At 38.6% G+C, this 24,362-nt stretch overlaps 1 protein-coding gene across 3 annotated transcripts in view; it reads left to right on the top strand.

The window, feature by feature from the left end:
* The window catches only part of FGF12 (fibroblast growth factor 12), a 577,959-nt gene that overhangs the window by 338,902 nt on the left and 214,695 nt on the right, over positions 1 to 24,362 (top strand). For all 3 annotated transcript variants that reach the window (XM_021070057.2, XM_021070056.2, XM_021070055.2), the window contains one exon: positions 19,216 to 19,326. In XM_021070057.2, the coding sequence (XP_020925716.1) occupies positions 19,216 to 19,326 (111 nt within the window). The remainder of the gene's footprint in view (positions 1 to 19,215; positions 19,327 to 24,362) is intronic.

Here is a 24,362-nt window from a genome sequence, read left to right as displayed (position 1 = left end):
TCAATTCTATGTCCTGCTAGAAGCTATTTTTGACCCCTGTCTTTGTTCAGGATTCTATAACAGAATCTACCATACAATGGTTGGCTTATAAACAACAGAGATTTACTTCTCACAGTTCTGGACGCTAGGAAGTCCAAGATCATGAGATCCATAGATTCAGGGTATGGTGGGGAGGGCCTCCTTCCTCCCTGATGGCCATCTTCTCCCTGGAACTTCACATAGTTGAAGGGGCAAGAGATCTCTCCAGGGCTTCTTTTATAAGGATACCAATCCCATTCATGAGGGCTCTGGCCTCATGACCTGTTCATCTCCCAAAGGTCTTGCTTCCTAATACAATTACTTGGAGGTGAAGATATAAATATATAAATTTTGAGAGGACACAGACATTCAGTCCACAGCAATTCCCTTGAGATTAGGTAAGGTCCATCCTTCATACTAGCCAGGACTCCTTCAGAACACTTCTCAGATTTGTATTCTTTAATTATAGAAATATTTAGTTAAGTTCTCTCATTCCGGTTACAGAGTCAACTTCATGAGGGCTGTGACCATAACTGTATTGTTGACACTTGTATTTCTTGATGTGGTATCAAGGACAAAGTGTTGGTGGAAGGAAGGACCAGTGTAATGGTGGAGGGAATGAAGGCACGCAGGCAGCAGGCTTAGGATATAATTTTTGTCTTTATCTTCCATCGATATGTATTTTTCAGTACATATGTAGTCTTAGGTTACCTCTACCTTGTTATTCTGAGCATTCGCGTTATAGGTCACTGAGATAATTATTGCTTTATGTAGCAGGCACTTTGTTGCTATTTGGAGAAATATGTCTATTAAGATCAGCAGCTGTCGATGTGTGCTATCCAATATGGTAGTCAATAGCTCATGTGGCTTTTGCGTACTTAAGTGTGGCTACTTTGTGTGGAGCTGTGTTGGAATTGCACAACACACAGTGGATTTTGAAAACTTTGCATGAAGGAAAAGAATGTAAAATATCTCATTTATATATTTTTTGATGGCATGTTTTTTAGCAGATTAAATGAAAAATATTATTAAACTAATTTCAGCCATTTTTTTCCCTTTCTTAAATATGACTGCTAGAAATGTTAAAGTTAGCTATGTGGCTTGCATTCTAGCATGTTAGGATAACATTGACTTATAGAACACAGCCTTCTTTCTCTTGTGCTAGATCTTAAGGGAGGAGGGGAGCCATTCTGGAGAACTGAGATAACTAACTGTCTTTAGCAGTGTTGTGCTGAGAAGTCTAAGGAGTTCTACTTAATCCTGACGGGACAATTAGGGGCTGATTTCCCCAGGTTATTTTTGCTGCTTTACTGCCAGAAATAGAATTTCTAGACAAGGCACCCTTTTTGAAATAGAATCATTGTTACTTTCCTCATAGTGTTTATAGTTAATTTTGTCTTGTGGTGAATTTCTACTCTGATAGCCACCATCTCTGTATCCTCTGCTAGATTCTAAAATATGGTTTGGAATGTTTTCACTCAAGCAAATGAAAGTTAATAAAGTTTCAGACTTTGAAATAGTCTGAGAGTTTTCCCAATGTGAGAGAGGATGTTGAAGTCAGCCATAAATAATCTCACAGCCAATATTAAGTTCCAGAACTCTGAATTCCAAGAAGATGCCAGTCCATTAAGCAAACAGATGAAATATGCTTTGCTTAAAGGTTTATCTGTAGCACAGTCAATTGTAATTCTTAATAATGAGACAAGAAAGGGAAGCTTGGGCACCTGGAACTGAAACTACACATCACCCACTTAATTATTAGTGGATATTAATTATTATTGCTTCGAATTGGAACTGATTTAGTTTTCTTACAGATTTCTGGCACAGCCTTTAATTTAAATCTTGTTATTAATTTCTGGCTATTTTTTTCTTCAAGCACTGTGCTGTAAAAGGCCTCTGTTATATACCACTGTGTCTGTATATACCACTGTGTTATATACCACTGAACCTGTTCAAATCTGGATACTTCATGGTACCCAATGACTAAGATATAACAGGATCATAAGCCAAAATCTTTAGAATTATCACCGTTATTGTTTTGAGACCATAGAACAAAATATCTAAAAACGATCTTAACAATACAACTCTCTTAATCTTACCTGAGAAAACTGAAGAATGAAGTGAATTGCCTAAGTGGCAGAACAAGGACTAGAACTTGAACCTTCTCTCTCCTAGCCCAGTGTTCTTTCTGATAACTTATGCTGAATGTATATTGGTGCCAAAGTGTAGTAACTAATATTGGTAAATTGTGTAAATAGGACAGTATCCTTAGGTATGTGGAATTTAAGAAAAATTCACAATTATTTATTTCTCTGTGTGCACATGTGTGTGTCTGTGTGATGTGTGTAAAATGTGCCATTCTAGGAAGCAGATACTTTGTAAATGTCATTGCCTTGTTGGATATTTCCAAAAGAGTTAAAGCTTTTTAGTGTCCCTCATGTTCTTACTGGAGATATCAGAGTACGAAGGGACATTTTTGACTTTTCCCTAGGTTATCCCCAGGATGTATGTTATAATTTGCATTTATTAACATATTAATGAGATAGTCATACACACATGTATTTTTTACATAGTTTTATGAGGAAGATGGGTATGAATTATTGAAGCTAGATAAGAAATGTTTCTTACTCTGTGGAGTTGGGGGAAAAATTAAAAATGCAAGAAACATCAAATAAATATTATTTTCTTAAATTAGAATGTACACTTAGGCCAGTCAGAGAACATTCTTAGGGAGCTGTTTTGCTAAAATGTAAAAAAAGAATGCCATCTTTGTTGCTTTTGGAAATCTTGAATGTAAGCTCACTAAAATTCTGTTTATCAATGATCTGGGATTTACCTCTTCAGTTTCCAATTGCAGAGGAGTCATGTCCATATCTTTGCACTTTTAGAAAAGCTGTTTTAATATTTAGGAGAAAGGGTTCTGGTCAGATTTTGATGAATGTATGAAATAAGACGTCATTCTTGTACTAGGGCTCTGCCACCTCACTTGTAAAATAAGAAGAGGAATACGAATTATTTTCCCAGCTGGGGGTTTGCAGTCCCCCAGGGAAAATGTTATCTGCTGATATGTATTATTTTCCTTAGAGCAATTAAATATATTATTAAAAGTTATTTTTCTTTAAAATTTAAAGCTTGGGAACATGTAACTACTGGGCTCCCTACTGTACTCCTATCTCCTTGCTTAGTCTGTGGCTCTGGTAGGCTCTCAATTACTATATGAATGGCTTCTTAACACGTGGAAAGGATCAGGTAGGTGTGCATGTGACTCAGTCCTTACCGATGTTTCTTGGTTTTCTCCTATTTGATTTCACAGTTCTAGCTACAGTGATGGTTTTGAAGATTACGTAGTTTATCCCTGTAACGTATCATTTGTTAAAGATAGGAGGCATAGGAAACACTGGTGTTGAAATGATAAGACTTTGAGTATTATAATCTGAGCTGTTACACAAGGACTATGCCTCCCATTTAAAAATAGATGGATCTGCTAGAGAGAGTATAACAACAACAGCAAAAATTAAAATGCATAGCTGATCTGAAAACCAAAGAGGGGAACTCCTCAGCTTCCAGAAATGAAGAGAGTATTTATATTCATGCAGATGAGCAGGAACTGATTTCATGTGCTTCAGAGGGAATTATCAGAACCAGAATGAGGATTGATCATTGGCTCTAGGTTTAGCTCTCATGCAGGCACTGGAGATGGGACCTCAGGCCTGCATTAGGCAGGTAGGGACCTGTAACAGAGACACTGCTCTTTCTGAGAAATGGTGAGTTAAGGAAGTTCCCCTTGTGGCTCAGCAGAAATGAATCCAAATGGTATCCACAAGGATGTGGGTTTGATCCCTGGACTAGCTCAGTGGGTTGATTATCTGGCATTGCCATGAGCTGTGGTGTAGGTCGCAGACATGTCTTGGATCCAGTGTTGCTGTGGCCGTGGTGTAGGCCAGCAGCTGTAGCTCTGATTCAACTCCTAGCCCAGGAACTTCCATATGCCGTGAGTGTGGCCCTAAAAAGCAAAACAAACAAACAGAAAAACCCAAAAAACAAAACAAAATAAAATAAAATAAATGGTGAGTTAGAAAAACTTTTCCCCTGCCAAGGAAAACTGAAAGGAGCTTGATGCTCACCTAATGTAACAGGTGGAATGCACTGCCTTTAAGGAATTTAGAAACCATGACCTGGACCACTTCCTGGTTGAGGTCCAAAATCAAATTCTGAAATATTAACAGTATCTCCTTGTTAAGCAGGAATTCTAGTCTGAGAAGTTAATGTGAAACCTTCTCTCCACTTGGAGAAATCCACAAAGTATCATGAGAGGCCAGTGTTAAGCCTTCCTGATGGTTTTCACAGTCCAAGGCAGCCCCAAACAACAGCCTTTGAAGAAAATCTTACTATTAAATAATGGTAATATTACACACAAGTAATAGTAATAGTCAAGAACATAACAAATTGAAGAATTCATATCCCTCAATTCTAGATACTAGGTCAATCTGAACTAAATTTTAAATTAAGAGTGTTTTAAGTGATCAATGATTAAACAAAGCAGAAATTGTAAGCAGGAATAGAGCAGTATGGGAAAAAAAGTAGACTAAAAAATATGAGCATAGAGAGTTTCCTATGCATGGCAGCTTAAGGATCTGGCATTGTCACTGTAGTGGTTCAGGCTACTCCTATGGCATGGGTTTGCCCCTGGCCCAGGAACTTCCACATGCCATGGGTACAGCCAAAAATATATAAAAATAATTATACAGTAATTGCAGTGGTAGGGAAAAAAATCAAAAACATGCTATACACTATAGAAAAGAACACGTTTGAATTGGATATGAAATCAGAGAACTTAGAGAGGTGTAAAACACTGAGTGAGAATTTAAGTTATATGGGGTATAGAAGGAGAAGTTCCAACATGCATGGCATAAGAATTCTGGAAAATAAGAAAGACAATGTCAGTTGATCTAAAATTAAAAATATGAAAACAAGAATTTGCAGAACTGAAAAATTCATGTGGCCTTATCCCATCAAGTTATTAAAAAAATTCTCACCTGGAATTGTTATAAAATCATATTACAAGGAAGATAAAATATCTTAAAAGTGGCCAGAGAGAAAAGACAGATTAACTACAAATGAAAGATAGTCAGACTTACTGTGGACTTATTAGCAGTTATGGCTGATAGAAGACTATGGGATTATATTTGGAGAATGCTGAAGGAAAATAAACATCATTTGATGCAGTACATCCATTTAAGTACAGTTCAAAAGAGAGTGAGAAAAAAACAGATGTAGTGGCAAAGACTGAGAAATTTTGCCATTCATAGACCCTTCTTATTGGTTCACAAAGAGGAGATTGAATCCGGAGGGAAGAAAGCTTGAAAATGCAATGGTGAGCAAAAAATATGGAAAACATGTAGGGATGCTAGTACATAATCATTGAAAAACATCCTGTGTCAAACCTTTTAGAACTCTATGTACATCCATAGGAGTTGGAGGATTTCAGAGTATGAATGTGCTTGCATTATTTGGTAGGAGTTTATTGATAATAATTGTATTTGGACTTTGTTAAATTAAAATTTATGTTAAATATTTAAGAGTAACCACTAAATTAATAGAAATGGACTGATTTCAAATCAAGATATGGGGGAAAATTGGGGGGTGAGGATAAAGAAAACTGAATCAACCCAATTGAAAGAATATAAGGGTAAGTAAAGAAGCGAAGAAATGCAATGTAAATAGAAAACACAAACTAAGATGATAGAAATGAAAACAACTAAATCAGAAATTCAGTGAATGCAAAGTGATGATAGCCAACTATTAAGGAACTTTCAGATTGGATGAAAATTCAAAATCCAAACATATGATATTTATGTAATATTGATTGAGATAATCATATTGCTGAATGGTATTTACTGCATGATACTTTTTATGTAAAAATATGCAATACACAAAATAGCACTGAGTATTGGGGGCATACATAAAGGGGGGCATACATAAAGAAGGGCATAGAGGAACAGCATATGAACAAGTAAGCTACACATACAAAATTTGGAAATGTGATTGGGTCTGGTTAGGAAAGTAATGAAATGTCATTAAAGAGATGGCTGTAATGTTTAAATTATGTAAAAATCTTTGAGGCGATTATGGAAAATGTTAGTATTTGTTAAAAATGGATGGTGAGTTCATGGATACCCGAGAGGCAGTGGAGAATCGTGGCTTGAGCTGTGGGTTCTGGAGCCATACTTCTGAGCTCAAATCCTAAAGTCCTTTTACTTAATAAAAAGTGGGACCTTGGGCAATTATTTCACTTTGTATCTAAATCTCATCATTGTAAAATGAGGAAAAACAAAAAAATAAAATACCCTTTTTTTGTAGGGTACTTGAAACGTTGAACGAGTCAATGCTTTGCATAGAAATTTCATAGTCCCTGGTTCAGGATAACTCACTTATTGAGGGCTGTTGTTATCTCTCTGTTTTTTTCACATTTGAAATATTTATTTCATGTTAAAAAGAGAATTAAAAGAAATGAAAGAGTGAATGAGTATGTAAAATTATCATAAATTTGCAAGTTGTAATCAAGATAACCTTCACCAAAACTTAAAATCGCTGATCGCAATTCTTACTTGACTCCTCAGAAGTCTATAGATCCTCAGTATCAAAGTTAAAAAATAAAAATTTCATGAATGTTCTATCTAATTTGGTTTCCCATTTATGACAATAAAGATGATCCACATGCAACATGGATTTTAGCGGAGATTACTTGCAAAGAGCTTCACATTTATTCTCCTAACTTGTCATTTAGAAACAAAACACAGAGATTCTAAAATTAAGTCAGTTTTTTTAATAGAACAGAGTGCAAGATTTTAAAGCATCAGATAAAAAATGAATTTTTTTTTCCGGTGAAAGGAAATGAATTTTTTGTTCTGTTAACACAGATAAAATTTAATGTGTATTTGAATGTTTAGTTGTTTTTCAAAACATATGACAATTTAAAATTTTATGTGTTGACAAATCATGCCTTTTGTTACCAGAATATTGTCAGATACAAATGGGAATCCACAGACAATTGTTTAAACAGTTGATAGATATTAAAGTCAAGATGACCTCTTTTGCAAAGTTTGTGGAGTCATTAGTTATGGATAGATCAGTCCCTGTGGCACTCAGTCCTGAAGTATGCTTCTTGGCATTGGCTGGAAGAGAGACAGGCTTTTTTTTTTTTGTACATGAGTATCTGGAATTAGAGTGACCACCTTTGGGAATATTGTCTTGACACTTTTGTCTGAAGCCACAAGTTCATATCTTTGTCCATGGAAGTTTTCATCTATGCATCTGTAATGGCCCCTCATTAGCAGTCACAGTGACAATTCCTTGGACTTCTGTTCCAGTTGCTTTTACATTGTCCCTGAGAGCCCCCAAAGTGAATTTGAGATACAGGATACAATACATATTTACATGACAAGTGTACCATCCACAACTAATAACCATTTCTCCTTCTCTTTGGTGTACTATTATATCAGGTAATAAGTTAATCGCATTATTATAGTTTGTGTGATTTTATTTTAAATGGAATTTTAACAATCTTTATATGGTGGTGAGAGATGTCATCTCTCTAAAATCTATTAAAATACTTTCTCCATTTTCAGTTTTAGTTCATTGCAAACAGCTCGTGAGTATCTGTTTCTACTTATGAGTCCCTTAGGTTTCTGGGATCCCAAATTTCCAGCCACTGAATTATTCCCAAACTGTCATTTTATAGATAAAATCTGAAGACTAGAGAGAGTAAACCAGTACACTGAGCAAATAGGTGTTTGCTTCTTATGTTACACGTTAAGGGCACTATGCTAGGTATTGGCTATATTGTGATGGATAAAACTAACATGGCCTCATCCTCATGGGTGCTATAATCTAGAGGAGGCAATATGTATTAAACCAGTCAAGAAAAGTAGATATCTCATTACAAATTGGGATCTGTGATATGAAGGGGGAAAATAGTGTGTTGACAGAGAATATGGATATGGGGGCAGATTTAGATTGGGGACCTAGGCAAGACCTCTGTGGAGTGACATTTAAGCTGAAACTTGAATTTATCTTGGAAAGAAATCAGTCCAGGCAAAGGAAAATGCATGTGGAAGGACCCTTAGATCTGAAGGGAAAAAAGGCTCATGTGCCTAGAGCTTAGTGAGCCAGGGAGAGAGTGAATTGAGATGGTGATGGAATTGTAGACAAGAGCCAGATGGTGCAAAGCTCTCCAGGCCATGCTAAGGGTTTGACATTTTATTGCAAATGAAATGGGAAGCTATTAAAGGGTTTAAACAGGAAAATGACATGATCCAATTTATCCTGTAAAATATTACTCCACTGTAATATTGGAGGGAAATAGGGTAAGAATGTTAGTGAGGAGGCTGGTGGAAGAATCTAGACAGCAGCTGTGATGGCCCGGACAGAGGTAAAGACAGTGAGGTAGGAGAGGAACAGATAGTTAGGAACAGACCCCAGATGTCTGGATCCCCTGGCCCAGAATGGTACTTCCCATTGCACCATACCGCCTGGCCTGAACTTGCTGCTAACTTGAAGTTGATGGATATGCTGTGGGAGCTCTAAACTGCTCCTTTGCAGAAAGTATTATTGCCTCTTCAACTCACTCTGGTTGACTCTGCAGATTTTTCTTGGTGGAGGCTATAAAAAAAGATGACAGACAAAGATCACATTTTATAACAATGGCATTTTACCTGCAGGTAATTTAGATTTGTGGGGTATGAGGGAATTCCCCAGCCTTGCCAATTGGGATGAAAAGATTTCCTCTGAGATACAGGACAGTTTTAGGACAAGTCCAACATCATGCAGCTCCTCTGATGTCAGGGAACTGTCATGCCTGTGCTGTCCTGTTCATTTATTTTTGGTGCCAAAAAATGTGTCTATGAAAAAGAGGTCTTAAGACTAACTGAGAAGATTTTTCAATGCCAAGTGAGGATGCTCTTATTACAGAATACTCTTTGGATGCATGGAGTGTCTACACTTTCACCTCTTTTTTTGGTACCAGGTGGCCAAAAGCTCTGTCTTAAAACTCCAGCTTAAGTGTTTGCTGTTTATTCTTCATGGGTTGCTGCCATCTTTGTGGGCTGATCATTGTAAAGGAAGAAGAGAAAAGTATCAGCATGTTAGACATCTTCAAGGCACAGGTGATGGTTAGTAATGAGAATGTGAAAAGACCAGAGGGTTCTGGCTTCAACACCTGGTTCTGGCATTTATTACCTGGGATTCAGAGCAAGTAACTTAACCTCTGTAAGCCTCAGTTTCCTAATCTATAAAAAAGACCCAATGTGTGCCTTAAGTTATTTAGTTCAAAGAGCAAATCCACATAAAGTACTTGGTATGTGGTAAATGCTTGGCAGTCGTTACCTGTGAATGAAACCCAGGAAAATTTGCCCATTGCTGCTGCTCCTAATGGTAGGTCTTCCAATCCGTGTTAATTCTACCTGAAAGTTAAATCTACCACACAAGCAAGGCCACTTACTGGTCACAGAACACACTACAATTGTATTCTTTTTTATTTTTAAGAAAAATTATTTTTAAAATTAATATAATTTTAAAGGCTACTTTCCATTTACAGTTATTGCAAAAAATTGGCTATATTCCCCGTTGTTTTACAATACATCCTTGTGCCTATCCCACACCCAGTAGTTTATGTTTTCCACTTCCCCATCTCCCCAACCCCCACCCCTGGACAATGTGTCTTCTTAATTCCTTAGAACAGCCTTCAGAAGCAGGTCCTAGCCATTCAAACAATTTCATAAGAAGCAAAGTACACCTGTGTACGAAGAAATGAAATAGCTTTCCGGACACCACACAGCTAGTTTGGAACAAGGCCAGGACACCCATGAGAGGTATGAAAAATAGTTTTCATTTAAAGGTGCACAGGACAGAAGGATCATGGTTATTATGGAGTCCCAATTCCAGGAATTGGAAGGTATGCTGTCATGGGCTTGTTCCTCTCTCCAGTGTTCTGCTTCTTCCTCTGTAGAATTAGATCATCCTCAAGGGCTTTTGTGGTTCTGAAATCTTCAGATTCTAGGATTCTCATCATGTTTGAAATATCTGGTGGTTTGCATGCTCCAGAGCTCATTCTTGAGTTGCCTGGAGGACTGTTCATTCCATGTCTACTTTCCTGGATGATCTGAGAAAAACCAAGGGCCTTATTTCCATTCACGCCATCCACACCCAAGTGCTTGCCCAGTCCCTGGGCATGCTCAGCTGGTGTCTCCAACTGGGCTGTCCTTCTGCTGATGCTGCTCAAAGCAAAACCGTCTTGCCCATTCAAGGCCAAGCCTAAAATGTTGCTTCGTCTTCGAAGCCTTTCTTAACTGTTTCTCGTCCCAGAGCCCACCATCTCAGGTAAAATTATCACCCTTCCTCTGTGATTCCCTGGCATTTTGTTTGTTCCTCTAGGACAGCACTTTCCTTTTGCATGTGATTAGTGTGTGTGTCTAGTGATGAGGCCGTGGGTGCCTTCGAAGCAGGAATTGCATGTTACTCATCTTTGTCCCCAGCATGTAGCGCGTCCTGGAAGTCAGTAAACATGTTTGAGTTATTTTAAATTTTCACGAGCATCTTAGAGAGAGGCATCCAGGGGTGGTGGGGGGTGGGAGCTAATGGTATGAGGAATCAAATTGGTTCAGAAACACCCTCCTGATGGGCATTTCACATCCCAGCTCCATTTCCCTGCCCTGCTTCTCCTGTTTTCCCCAGTTCAGATGCTTTAATGAAGAGGTTACTCTGGAAAAGGCGTGTCCTTTCTTTCCATTTAGCTTTGAGGCAGCATGAAGGTTAAGGATTGCCCTCTCAAGGTCACTTGATTCCCGTTGAAGTGGGAAGTGACACAGGGCTTTGGAGACTGTCGCAGTTTATGGAGGACGCTGCTGGGCTTGTCAGACTGTGTTCATGGTGGCGGAGGGGCTGCGATGAGACTGCAAATGGAAAGAAAAGCACTGAAGGCTGGCAGCCTGATATTCAAAGGCTGTAACAGCTTTCTTACAAATGAGGAGCTCCTTTAAAAGTCACAGGTCGCAGTGGAAAATCCCAGATAGGACTTATCACCTTTCTGTCTGCATACAAACACCCCTCACCTATTCTGTGCCTGGCACTGTGCTAGGTGCTGGGCCAGAGTTCTAAATAATTCAAGGTCCTTGCCCTTGTGGATCTGTGCAGAGTTCGGCAGCAGAGACAGGAGCGTAAGCAAACAGCTGTAGCGGTGTGGGGAGTCCTCGCCTGGCCTGTGCCCCAGGGAGCTGTGCAGAGGGAGTGATTAATCTAGCCTTAGGGTGTCAGGGAAGGCCCTGTGCAAGACAGTTGAGTCTGGAGGACTGAGGAGCAGTTCCGGGGCCCGAGAAGGAGACTGCTGATATGTGTTTTAGGCAGAGGGAACTCTATCGGCAAGGGTCTGGAGCAAGGGTGGGCCAGCTTTCTCTGGAAGGGGCCTGTTAGTAAATGTTTTCGGTGTTTCAGGGGGCAGGGTCTCTGTTGCAACTACTCATCTCTGCCGTAACACGAAAGTAGCCAGGGGCAAATGTGTGAATGAAGGAGCGTGGCTGTGTTCCAATAAAACTTTATTTACAGAATTGGCAGTGGCGGGGCTGGAGTTTGCCAACTCCTGGTCTAGAAGAGGATCTTCTGAGAGCCTGTTGTCTGCTGGTTCCCAATGTTTTCAAGCATTAGGATTATTTTGCCTTTGTTCCTCCCTGAGCCTGGAGGTGCTTTACCTATTCCCACCCCCTCCCCATCCCCCGCAGCTCTTCCCTCAGGTCGTGGTGATGTCCACTCTCCCCACGACATCCATCCCCTGGACACTCCCATCGCTTTTCACTGCTGCCATTTTCGTCACAGCACCTAGACACAAACTCTGTTATATATCAACTGTTTGTTTCCTTCTTGTCTTTCCTGCTGAAATGTAAGCTCTGTGGCGGCTTGTCCTCTGTCGTAGTTAATGATGAGCTGGAGCTGGGGAAGCTCATCTCTTCCACTCCAGCTCTGCGTCTGGTGAGGTCAAATGATGGTTTTATTTTTTTTTATAGATATTTTTATTTTTTTGTCTTTTTTAGGGCCACATCCACAGCATATGGAAGTTCCCAGGCTAGGGGTCGAATCAGAGCTGCAGCTGCCGGCTTACACCATAGCCACAGCAATGCAGGATCCAAGCCATGTCTGCAACCTACACCCCAGCTCACTGTAAAGCTGGATCATTATCCCACTGAGCAAGGCTGGGAATCGAACCCGTGTCCTCAGTTGGGTTTGTTCCTGCTGAGCCGCAATGGGAACCCCCAGATCAAATGATAGTTTTAAAATAGCCACAGTGGGAAGCTTTGCCACGTGGAAACCAATCCCATGTTTATCAGGTTTGGGACGCTTTTGAAAAAAGAGATAGTTTATGAGCAGATCACTGGTTATCCCCAGTACCTAGAATAACCACCACGAAGTCTGGCGCTCAATGAATACTTGTTTTTTGAATAAAAAGGGCTATTAGTATATGTTGATTAAGAAAATAGATATGCATGTATAGATACAGAGTCCTTTTGCAGTTATTAGTGCTCCTTGGGGATTTCCATGGTCCTCAGGTGGGTAACTGCTGATGGCCTCCATCACCTTCATTTGACCTGTGGGAAGACAGAGGAGGACCCAGGACAGGACCTGGTGGTCTTTACTTCACAGAGCAGACTCTGCTAGGCCATGCTGTCACATCTCCACCTTTCTCACTGCAGTCTCCTGAGTTAGTGTGGGGCCTTGGGCCTGACTCTCTTTTACTGAACAAGTATTTTTAATGAATTATCCCAGCTGTGTGATTGTAATTTGTGCAGTGTGTTCAGAAGTCCAGATAAGTTCTCTCCTCTTTCAGATGTCTTTTGTATCCTTTTTTTGTTTTTTTGGCTTTTTAAGGCCTTACCCTTATGGCATATGGAGGTTCCCAGGCTAGGAGTCGAATCAGAGCTACAGCCGCCGGCCTACACTACAGCCATAGCAACGCAGGATCTGAGCCACATCTGCAATGACCTACACCACAGTTCAGGGTAAGCGAGGCCAGGGATTGAACCTGCGACTTCATGGTTACTATTCAGATTCGTTTCCACTGTGCCACGATGGGAACTCCTGTATCCATTTCTGATTTGTCTGGGGCTTTGATTGATGTTGTGTAAATGTGCCCTAGTCTGTACCCTTTAACTGTGCTTGTCAGAAATATCTGCTTATGAACAATTTCCAGCCCTGATAATCTAATTTTGAAATCTGCAGCCGTGTGAGGCCCAGAAGCACTTGACCAGGATCACAATTTAACAGCGTCTTCAGTCTTAGTTCCTTTAAGTGGGCAATGTTAAACCTTCATACCGAGGGTCTGTTTGTAAATCCAGAGACTGATTAAAAAAAAAAAAAAAAAACAAACCATCAAATTACTACTAGGGCATGTTTCACATGGTACAAAGAACTTTCCATTTGCAGGATGCCTGCTAAACAGTCTTCACAATCCCCTGTCCTAAGTGCCCACTAAGAACCAGAAAAGTGAACCTGTATTTAACAGCTGTCTGGATTATGGCAACGCTTTCTAGGACTTCAGGACTGAAGAGGATCTTGCATTGCCACGCAGAATGCCTGAGTTTTCAGAAATGTCTGTGTCCTTCACAGCTGTTCTGACCTCCCTGTTTGCTTCTGTCCAGTGATAGAAAACGCACTCCTTGGGCAGCCTGTTCTCTCTTTGAATGCAGTTTACAGAAAGATCTTTTTTTTACCTGCCTCCCTGAAACGTTCATCCACTGGCCCTGGTTCTTCTATCCCTGTGGAGCCACTCAGAACAAATTGGCCTCTTCTTACTTCTTTCTCTTCCTCTGTCTTACTTCTGCTTTCAAGAAAGTGGAGACAGCTCTCACGTCCCCAGAGTCTGCCCTTCTCCAGGCTGCATAGCGACTGTTCATTCAGCCATTCTTCCGATGACAGTCCTTTGTACCCTCTTTATCTGGCTCGCTTTCCTCTGGGCATGTTCCAGTTTTGCCAGTGTCTTTGTTAAAGTGACTGAACAGTGCTGGAGAACGGCTAGGGCCATAGACTGTTCTGCTAGAGCTTCCTATTCATTTACTAGTTCTGTGACCTTGGGTAAGTGATATAATTTCTCTGACTCTTAATAGTCTCACCTGACAAATGAGAAAAGGTGCCTTCCACATTCAGTTGTTGTGAGTCCTAAATACAACTGTGGTAAAATCATTAGGTGAATGCCTGGTACAAAGTAGTTGGGTTCATGATAAGCCATTGTTATTATAATAAGTACTATTAATTCTCTGGATATGGCTTTCATAAAAAAGTTTGGATCACTCTTATGTGTTTCATTTTATTTTATTTTTGCCTTTTTGTCTTTGTTTTTAGGGCCACACCCATGGCATATGGAGCTTCCCAGGCTAGGTGTTGAATCAGAGCTGTAGCCGCCAGCTTATGCCACAGCCACAGTAACATGGGATCTGAGCTATGTCTACGACCTACACCACAGTTCATGGCAATGCCGGATCTTTAACCCACTGAGCAAGGCCAGGGATCGAACCTGCATCCTCATGGTTCCTAGTCGGATTCGTTAACCACTGAGCCACGATGGGAACTCCTTGCCTAATGTTCTTTTTAAGTTCCAGGATCCCATCCAGGATAGCACATTTTATTTAGGTGTCATATATCCTTAGACGCCTCTTGGCTGTGAAGTCCTCTCAGTCTTTATTTTTGATAACATTGACCGTTTTGAGTGGTACTGATCCACTGTTTTGTAGAAAGTCCTTCAGTTGAAATTTGTTGGATGTTTTTCTGATGATTGGACCAGGATTATGGACTTGGGGAAGGAAGATCACAAAGATAAAGTGAACGCATCACATCATATTCACGACTTGACTTCATCATATTCACATTGATGTTGACCTTGATGATCTGGCTCAGATAACATTTTGTTTGTCAGGTTCCTGCCCTGTGAAGTTACTCTCCACCTCTCCACCCACTTTTCAAAAATATTCTTTTCAGAAGGAAGTCAGCATGCCCAGCCACTGGAAGCTACTTCTTATCCACCTACCAGTCCAAGGGCAGAATTTCTAATAGCTGTTGTTTTTCCCCCACAAGTTATTCAGGGGCCAGAATTCTCCCATTTTGTTGACATCTCCTGGGGCTTTGTCGTCTAAATCCAGCCAGCGTTAAGAAGAAGAGAATGTGGAGGAGAATGTTTGCTTTTAAAAGCCTTGGCCTGAAAATGGCACACATCACTTCCACTTAACATTCCATATGACACTCATTCATCTGCCAAACCCAACTGCAAGGGAGGCTAGGACATATGGTCGAGCTGGGTGCCCAGGAAAAAGAGGAAATGGATTTTGGAGAAAATCTAGCAGTATTTGCTGTACTGCTTTAGAGTACAAAAAGGAACAAACCAAACCCATGTCCTCTCACTGTCTAATAATATAGCCATCACTTCATTAAGAAATAATGGAAGAAAAACATAATCTTAGAATCAAGGAGAGTCATGTAAATTGAACAAAATTAGCTTACTAAAAAACTTACTCCAGAATTCCCTGGTGGCACAGTGGATTAAGGATCTGATGTCACTGCTGTGGCTTTGGTCTCTGCTGTGGCGTGGTTTGACTCCTGGCCAGGGAACTCCAGTGTGCCGCAGGTGCAGCCAAAAAAAAAAAAAACAAAAACCCAAAAACCCACCAAAACCCCCCAAAAACCCCTATTCCATTGTTCCATTGACCATATTTTTCTTATTTCATTGTTGACCTAGGTGCTTTTGTTGAGAATAGGCACTCTCTGCATTTGAGAACCTCTGCCATGTATCATGCCTATATATCAGATTCTGCATAGTTTCAAAGCTTGCCATGCTGTGTTTTCCTCCATCCAGTGTTTTTCTGGCATGTAATTCCTGTGGTTTCTTTTCCTATGAAAATGCTACCCACTCCTCAAGTGACAGAGGAGGTGACTTCATCTACCCTTGAGTCAGAATTAGTCCCTTGCTCCTTGCGATATCATGTCACTCTGTTTCCACCCAGCATTTAACAGCTGTCCCTACACTAGTATGATATACACATTAAGGCATCAGACTTGATGCTCCCTGAGGACAGCACAGGTTTTATTATCTCTTATATCCCTAAGCCTAGTCTGAAAAATAAAAAGCATGCTTACTGAATGTACCCAGGATGCTAGATGTCCCCCCAAATGATCTCTTTGTAAAAACTCTTTTCTTTAAACACAAGAAGACATTTTCTTTTTTCCCCTGATCATTAAAGTGATCTTCACTTATGATAGCCAAGCCTTCCTGGTGGAGGAGATCTTGAACTGAGCCTAGAGCAGGATATAGTAGAAATAAAAGTCTAGGCCTGCCAGGCAGGCTATTCTGCTTTCTGTGACGCATCCTAGATTCAGGGCACTTGTTTAATAGATGGTTAGGTCTCCTTTGAAATAGCTGCAGCGTAAGATATTGGCTTTCATAGATCATCATATAATTAACACTCAGACTCTGAGCTTGTTCTGGCATCCTCTTGGGTGATGGGGGTTGGCTTAGGAGCCTGATGCTCATTATCTTGAACAGGAGTTACCAACCTGAATTCCCAGGGTCCCAATAGGGGGATAGCTTCGCCAGAGCAAAAGAAGTGTTTAATTACAGCTACAGAAAGAGGAGCAGGAAAAAAACAATCATTTTCAGGCATTAATGATTCAGCTGCTACGCATCTCTTTACCAACCCAAACATAACTTCTTAAGGTGACCTTATCAAAATTATTGGAAATAAAATATGAATTATAAGGCAGTTGTCCCTTTCCTTCCTTCTCTCCCTTTCTGTCCTCTTCTCTTAGTCTTTTGTTTACTTTAGTGACTTTACCAGCTTGATTGATATTTTACTAAAACATAAATCAGGAGACAGTTTTTTCACAAAATGCACCCCCCTAGTCCCTTGGTGGTCCAGTAATTAGGACTCTACACTTAATCTGCTGCAACCCGGGTTCAATCCCTGGTCCGGGAGCTGAGATCCCACATCAGTCTGACATATGCCATGGCTAAAGACACAAAAACCAAAATGCTCTCTGTATCTCAGGTACACTGTCTCCTTGACATTCAGGGTTGATAAATTGGATATTAACTAGGATTTATATTTTTATAGCATTTCTCAATTCACACTATTACATATATATATCCATCTGAAATTTGAAATGATTTTGGTTAGCGTGGGAATGAAGTTTTTCCGTTATTACAGATAAGAATATAGTCTCAGATACTCAGTGACCTGCTCAGGACCCCATAGCAACTGTGGTTCAAAGCTGGGTCTCCTCACTGCACCTCTAGAGCTGAAGGTGCAACATTAGCACCTGCTTGTCATCTAGTTAGCCTTATGGCAGAGGCTCACATGTTTTTTATTTTCCCTGATTAAAAAAGTGATCCTCACTTATGATAACCAAGTCTTCCTGGAGGAGGTGATCTTGAACTGAGCCTGGAAAGGTTGGTAGGGTTTGATAGATGGTAGGGGTAAAGGATTTTTTTTTTTTTGTGTGGTGAGGTTAGCTAGCTACATGCTTCTCTGACATGTCTCTCATATGTCCTGTCGAGGGGCCTGTGGAAACAGGACATTGAGAATGAATCCACTCCTTGATTTCTGCCACCGCTTGGAGCAGAAGATTCTCAAGTCAAAGAGACTTTAAGTCACAGGTGCTCAAAGTCAATAGAGAATCACAAAAGGGACCTAAAGATCACTTACTTTAATATCCAGATTTTATTGATAAGGAAATTAAGGCCTACAAATTAAGTACATTGAATTTATTTGACCCACAGTGATAGTACATCGTTATTAATTAGAATGCCTAATTCCCAGCTTAGTTCTTTTTTCTGATACCTTGTTTCCTCATTACCAGTTTTCTTGGCATCTTTTCTCATTCTTAGGTCTGCTTTGAAGAAGACATGTTTATATAGACATGCCTCATATTTCCAAGGATGTATGATCTAGTCATAGGTGCAGAAAACTAACCACAGAGTTTATTGCATTGAAGGCATAACTAATACTCCTATTTAGACTCAGACCTCAGTAACTGCATTTACTTTAACACATAGTACTTAGCATATTGCCTGAACAAAAACAACAAAAATCTGAGTAAACATTGGTTTCATAAATGGATGAAGGAATGACATGGACTGTCAGCTGAAATTCATTGATTTTCCTTTTGAAGATAACACATTACTTCTTCACCAATCATATGAATTCCATGTTTGCCTCAATTTTTATCACCAGAAGCAGCATTTTTCTTTTTCTACTAATTTTTATGAAATAATTAAAGCTATAAATGTGTTTAAAATAGTCTCATTTTTTTTTTTGCCCAACAGCAAAGTGGAGCAAAGGTGGTGGGGATGCCGTAGAAAATGGATCATTGCTGACAGCCAGTACCTCAATGAGAAAGCTTTAAATGTTTATGTTGGCTGCTATACAAAAATCTAAATGGGGTACACAAAGATCAGTTTGATGGTGTAATTGATGGTATAAGCTAAGGACTGCTTCTAGTTTGAAACACTTGCAGAAATATGCATGGTGTGATTTTTTTTTTTTTTTTGGTACTGCAAAAATGATATTTGTAGTCCTGGAGCTCACTCTGGTGAAGTATTTACTGAAGGTAAAATCTGATTCCACAAAATTTCCGGTGACATCTCATGGCCATGGGGGTTTGACTTTTTCCCATGGTTCTCAACCAAGCCTGAATTTGATCTGAATTTCAAACCCCAAGAGTTTCTGATAGGTAGTTGCCATTCAGTGGAAGCAGAAGTCTTCCAGGACTTGCTTTTTGTCTGCTGAAAGCTTAGGAATTACAGTGGCAGTTTGGTCTGAACAATGATTCTGGAATGGGACCTCAAACTTGGTGGCATCTTGCTGCCAGACACTAGATGTTCGAGGGAGAGAAATAATTCATTTTTAAAGTGTATCTCTGCATTCTAATCCTAATTAGCTTTTATTCATTGATATATGGTTTAATGTTGCCGAGTATTATGGATCTGCGTCTAGAAAGAAAAAAAAAAGTAAATATGTGTTACCAAAATGCCCCTTTTCAAATAGTTATTTCAATATTTAAGCCATGGGCATTTATGCATTTGCTTAGAGAAGATTTTTGACAATTTGCAAGTGTGCATTTTTATAAACAAGATAAAAATTTGAATAATCATTTCATGTTGTTTTGCAGAACCCCAGCTGAAAGGAATTGTGACAAGGTTATTCAGCCAGCAGGGATATTTCCTGCAGATGCACCCAGATGGTACCATTGACGGGACCAAGGACGAAAACAGCGACTACAGTAAGGAACATTAGCTTCTTGCAATCCAATTATAATCCAATGTACAGCCCAGTGTATCTTAGACTTAAGGCATGGCCACTTTAAGAACTATTTAACTACTAGTAAGCTGGTGTCTTTTCCTTTATCCTTTTTGCTGTGATTCCCTGTAGCTTAGAGACAATAAGGGAGAGAAGTTATGTACTCAATAAGAAGGTAGGAGGCTTGAACAAACTTTGACTGCTCAGGACTAGAATTTCCTCTCATCCCATTACTTGCAGTCAGGATGATGGTAAGCATTTGTAGGAATAAGGCAGACCTTCCAGCACAAAGTATTTTAATCCTGGAACCAAATAGTAAGCATATTATAGTAATTCTTAGAACATCATTTCTGGAAGACCAAAACTACTTCTCAAGCTAAACACTAAATACATACATACACAGGTATATTGCATGTTATTTTATTTTGTTTGAGGATAAAATTATTGATTTAAAAAGAAAAACATTATGATATTTTATAGTATATATGATAATACAAGATAATAAAACCCAGCAGACCTACACTTTGTTTATGAATTTTTGAAGTAAAATTCAGATTTTAAAATATTATCGGTAATATCCTTGGAAATATTGTTTACCTAATTGAACTATAGCGTTGACTCATTTGATAACTAAACAAATCATTAAGGTCTGACAAGATATGTCTGCATTTCAGAAGCGTTTTAAATACGAATGTCAGAGCTGGGAATGATCACTTGCATCATATCTTTCAGTTTCTGCATAATCATATCCAGATGCCTGGGGGGATATTTGTATTATTCTAAAATTATGCGGGGCGTCCTATTGTAGACACCCTGTTAGATCTTTAGTGCTGGTCACATAGTAAATGCTTATTTAGTCTGTTTCAATTGAGTTGTCTTCAGATGAATGTGATTTTGTTGTCAGACTGCCATTCTGCCCAACTGCCTAAGATAATCTGAGAAGCCTGATAATTTATGGTGAAATATCTTCTACATTAGAAATAAAGATCTGAGGAAACATCAACAGTCCCTAGAGTAGTGCTCCTGTCCACCCCTTCTAAATTTGTTTTTGTTTACTTAATGTTACACATTGCATGAATTACAATAAAGAAAAGGTCTTATTATAAAGAATTTCATCCCAGTTTTTTGTAAAGTAGTTGATTAGCTTATTGTTGTTTGCATTGTTTTGTGTTTGTGGGAATGCATTCTTTGAATGATGTAAGTTTTTTTTTCATATACAATGATTTTTATTTTTTGCATTATAGCTGGTTTACAATGTTCTGTCAATTTTTTACTGTACAGCAAGGTGACCCAGTTATACATACATGTATACATTATTTTATCTCATATGATCATGGTCCATCGTAAGTGACTAGATATAGTTCCCAGTGCTATACAGCAGGATCTCATTGCTTATCCATTCCAAAGGCAATAGCTTGAATGACGTAAAGTTTTAAATGAGTGCAGAAAAGTGAGGATGTGTTCCTCTCCATGTAGAATTTTCATTTGTTGCATCTGTACTTGAATGTAGATTTAGTGAAGCTACAGTATAGATGGAAAGAATCAAGGATATTGCTTAGCTGTGTCACCCGTGCTATCTCTGAGGCATCCCTTGATCTGGTTTCTTTTTGTATAAAATGAGGTGGCTAGAGATGATAATATCCTCTGTCAGAACCGTCCACCCAACTTAAAAAAAAGGTTGAAAAATTATACATTGGTGAAGATAGATTCAAATATTCAGGTAAACCAAAGAGCCATACTTAGTTCCACAAGATGCAACTGTAACTCAGATAGCTGTCCTGCAGATGCATGACATTGATCATGGGGCAGAGGCAGAAAGGTGAGAGTGAAAGTGAGGGGTTAACTAATAAATCCTTTCTTCACCGCTTTTAGAAAAATAATTGAAAGGGCTTTGTCTGCCGATGCTGGGTCAATGTCTAGTGTAGATCCATACCCACGTATAAATACGCACATTCACACACCTCTATGTGTATAATTAAATATAGATATATATATGGGCGTAGTTGCATTATGCACAACACATACACACAGCGAAGGTGGGACATTTTGTCAGATACTTTTAGAAACTGTCCAAATTCATAAATTTAATGTATCTTAGTAAGATAAACTACTGCACACACTTTTTGATATGTTTGTATTAAAACTAGAATAGTTAAACTCATAAATACATTTCAAACTCCTGTGTATTCTTTGTGGTGGAGTCCTGCTTTTTACTCCAACACCAGACATAACAACTATTCTGAATTTGGTATTTTTTTATTTCTGTGAAGTTATAAAATACATTTTTCACATATATGAATGTATATATTTATAATATATAAGTATATATGCATATACACACACATATGTGTATATATTTATAATATGTCTATATGTATATATGTTGGTTTATATATATATATGAAAATTTATTAGAAAATAAATTTTTCATATGTAAGTATGGGTATATATATATATATATGCTTACATTATTCATAACATTGTTTTATAAGTTTTTTAAACTTTCTATAAGAGGAACATGACTGTATATAATTTTATGTATTTTTCCTCCCCAATATTATTGTTGTGGGATGTAATATGGTGATATATTTGCTTTATATCGTTAACTTTCTCTTTTTTAAAAAGTATCCCTCCCGTTGCATGCTTAAATGTAGTTAATCCATTCTTTTTTTGGTGGATAGTTATCTTTTCTATTTTAAGGTGATTTCAAATAGTGCTGCTAAAATAGTTCCTATAGATATTGAAGAGGCCTTCCCTAACCATCCTTTATAAAATTACACATTTTCACCTTGGCCCTTTCTATTCTGATACCCCAGTTTTTTTTTGTTTTTTTTTTTTTCCCTATTCATAGCTCCTATGATGAACTTATATATATATATGAACAGCAACTATATATATGTTAGTTTTCATTTTTGATCTTCCTCCCAGGAGATTCTAAGTTCCATGAGACAAAATATTTTGTTTTGATCTTTGTTGTATCTTTAGAACCTAGAATGACCACTGGTTCATAGTTAAGCACTCAATAAAAATGGAATGAATGAATGAACGTGTCCTTATGCATATGTATAAAAGTTTCTCTAGGTCATTGGCTAAATATTCTACCCACATAAATATTTTTAAACGCTTTCTTTTGAAATACTTTTAGATAGCAGAACATTGCAAAATAATACAGGAAATTCCTGTGTACTCTTCACACAGCTTCCCCTCATGGGTACCACTTTATGTAACAAGGGTACAATTACCAAAACCAGGAAATTAACATTGGGACAATAATATTAACTGAGCTATAGACTTCATTCAGATTTTGCCAGTTTTTCAGCTAATGTGCCATCTTCTTATTCCCCCTTTCTGTCCACATGTTTTAATTAAAATACTTCCAATGAAAACAAATAATTTTTATTTGTATATTTTCTGAGTGTGGAGTGGGGTAAAAATATCAGAGAAGGATTTAAATTCTACTCATGTTTTTTAATAGAAAATTGTAAACCTCTAACTTGTGAAAATGCCTTTTCTTTCTCTACTTTGTGTGGGCAGGAGTAAAAGCATTTGATTGTTTGAGAAAAAAAATCTTGTTACTATGAGCATCTGTCAGAAGTGTGTTGTTTGGTTCCGTAGACATCATTAGGTCCAACCAACCTTTACCGTAGTATCCTGGATTGAATTGATAAGACACCTGTTCCTTTGTTCCTGAAGAAAAGACTAATTACATGTAATTGAGTACAAAACCAAATGGGTTTGTCCGCAGCAACAGATAAAAATCTCTGCGAATATAATGATAACAAAAGATGCAAAACCATGTTGGAACACTGGCACACACAAAAGACAATTGCAGCACAGAGAGTATTAATAGGAATACTTTACATAAAATTAGAAAGGTAATTATTCTGCTCCACTAGTTAACATAGGAGAAGATACATTTGAAGAGGTCAAACATGCAGGGGTGAAAACAATTAAGATATTATAACCAAATGCTTTGTTCTCTTTTTCTCAGAACATAAAGTAATAAGAGCCATTTGCCTATGGCATGAACTGCCTGATAAATGAGTACATTGGTGAAAATGGGAATGTTCCAGCAGACACTGTGCCGGCACTTGCAGAGGGTTTACAAGAAAACCCCTTTCTTGTGGGAAGGGAAGAACGTGGTTGGTGGTCTCTGGGAGAGTCTCAGAACTCGGTGACTTCTTTGGTCTTCTTCAGTCCTGAGATTCTTTTTTTTTCTAATTTTTATATAGTGATTTTTTTTCATTATAGCTGGTTTACAGTGTTCTGTCAATTTTCCACTGTACAGCATGGGGATCCAGTTACACATACATGTATAGATTCTTTTTTCTCACATTATCATGCTCCATAAGTGACCAGTGCTATACAGCAGGACCTCATTGCTTATCCATTCCAAAGGCAATAGTCTGCATCTATTAATCCCAAGCTCCCAATCCATCCCACTCCCTCCCCCTTGGCAACCACAAGTCTGTTCTCCAGGTCCATGATTTTCTTTTCTATGGAAAGGTTCATTTGTGCCATATATTAGATTCCAGATATAAGTGATATCATATGGTATTTGTCTTTCTCTTTCTGACTTCCTTCAGTCAGTATGAGAGTCTTTAGTTCCATCCATGTTGCTGCAAATGGCATTATTTTGTTCTTTTTTATGGTTGGGTAGTATTCCATTGTGTATATATATACCACATCTTCTTAATCCTATCACCCATTGATGGACGTTTAGGTTGTTTCCATGTCTTGGCTATTGTGAATAGTGCTGCAGTAAAGATGCGGGTGCATGTGTCTTTTTCTAGAAAATTTTGTCCAGATGTATGCCCAAGAGTTGGATTATTGAGTTATACGGTAGTTCTATGTATAGTTTTCTAAGGTACCTCCATTCTGTTTTCTATAGCAGTTGTACCAACTTACATTCCCACCAACAGTGCAGGAGGGTACCCTCTTCTCCACACTCCCTCCAGCATTTGTTATTTGTGGACTTATTAATGATGGACATTCTGACTGGTGTGAGGTGGTATCTTG

This window comes from Sus scrofa, chromosome 13 (genome assembly GCF_054392235.1).
Source record: "Sus scrofa isolate SSC_HxYL_T2T_F1_AM1 chromosome 13, Sscrofa_HxYL_maternal_Yorkshire_Landrace_v2.0, whole genome shotgun sequence".
In the NCBI taxonomy this organism is placed as follows: Eukaryota; Metazoa; Chordata; class Mammalia; order Artiodactyla; family Suidae; genus Sus; species Sus scrofa.
The sequence above is the reverse complement of the archived record's forward strand: the minus strand, read 5'-3'. Positions and strand labels throughout refer to the sequence as shown.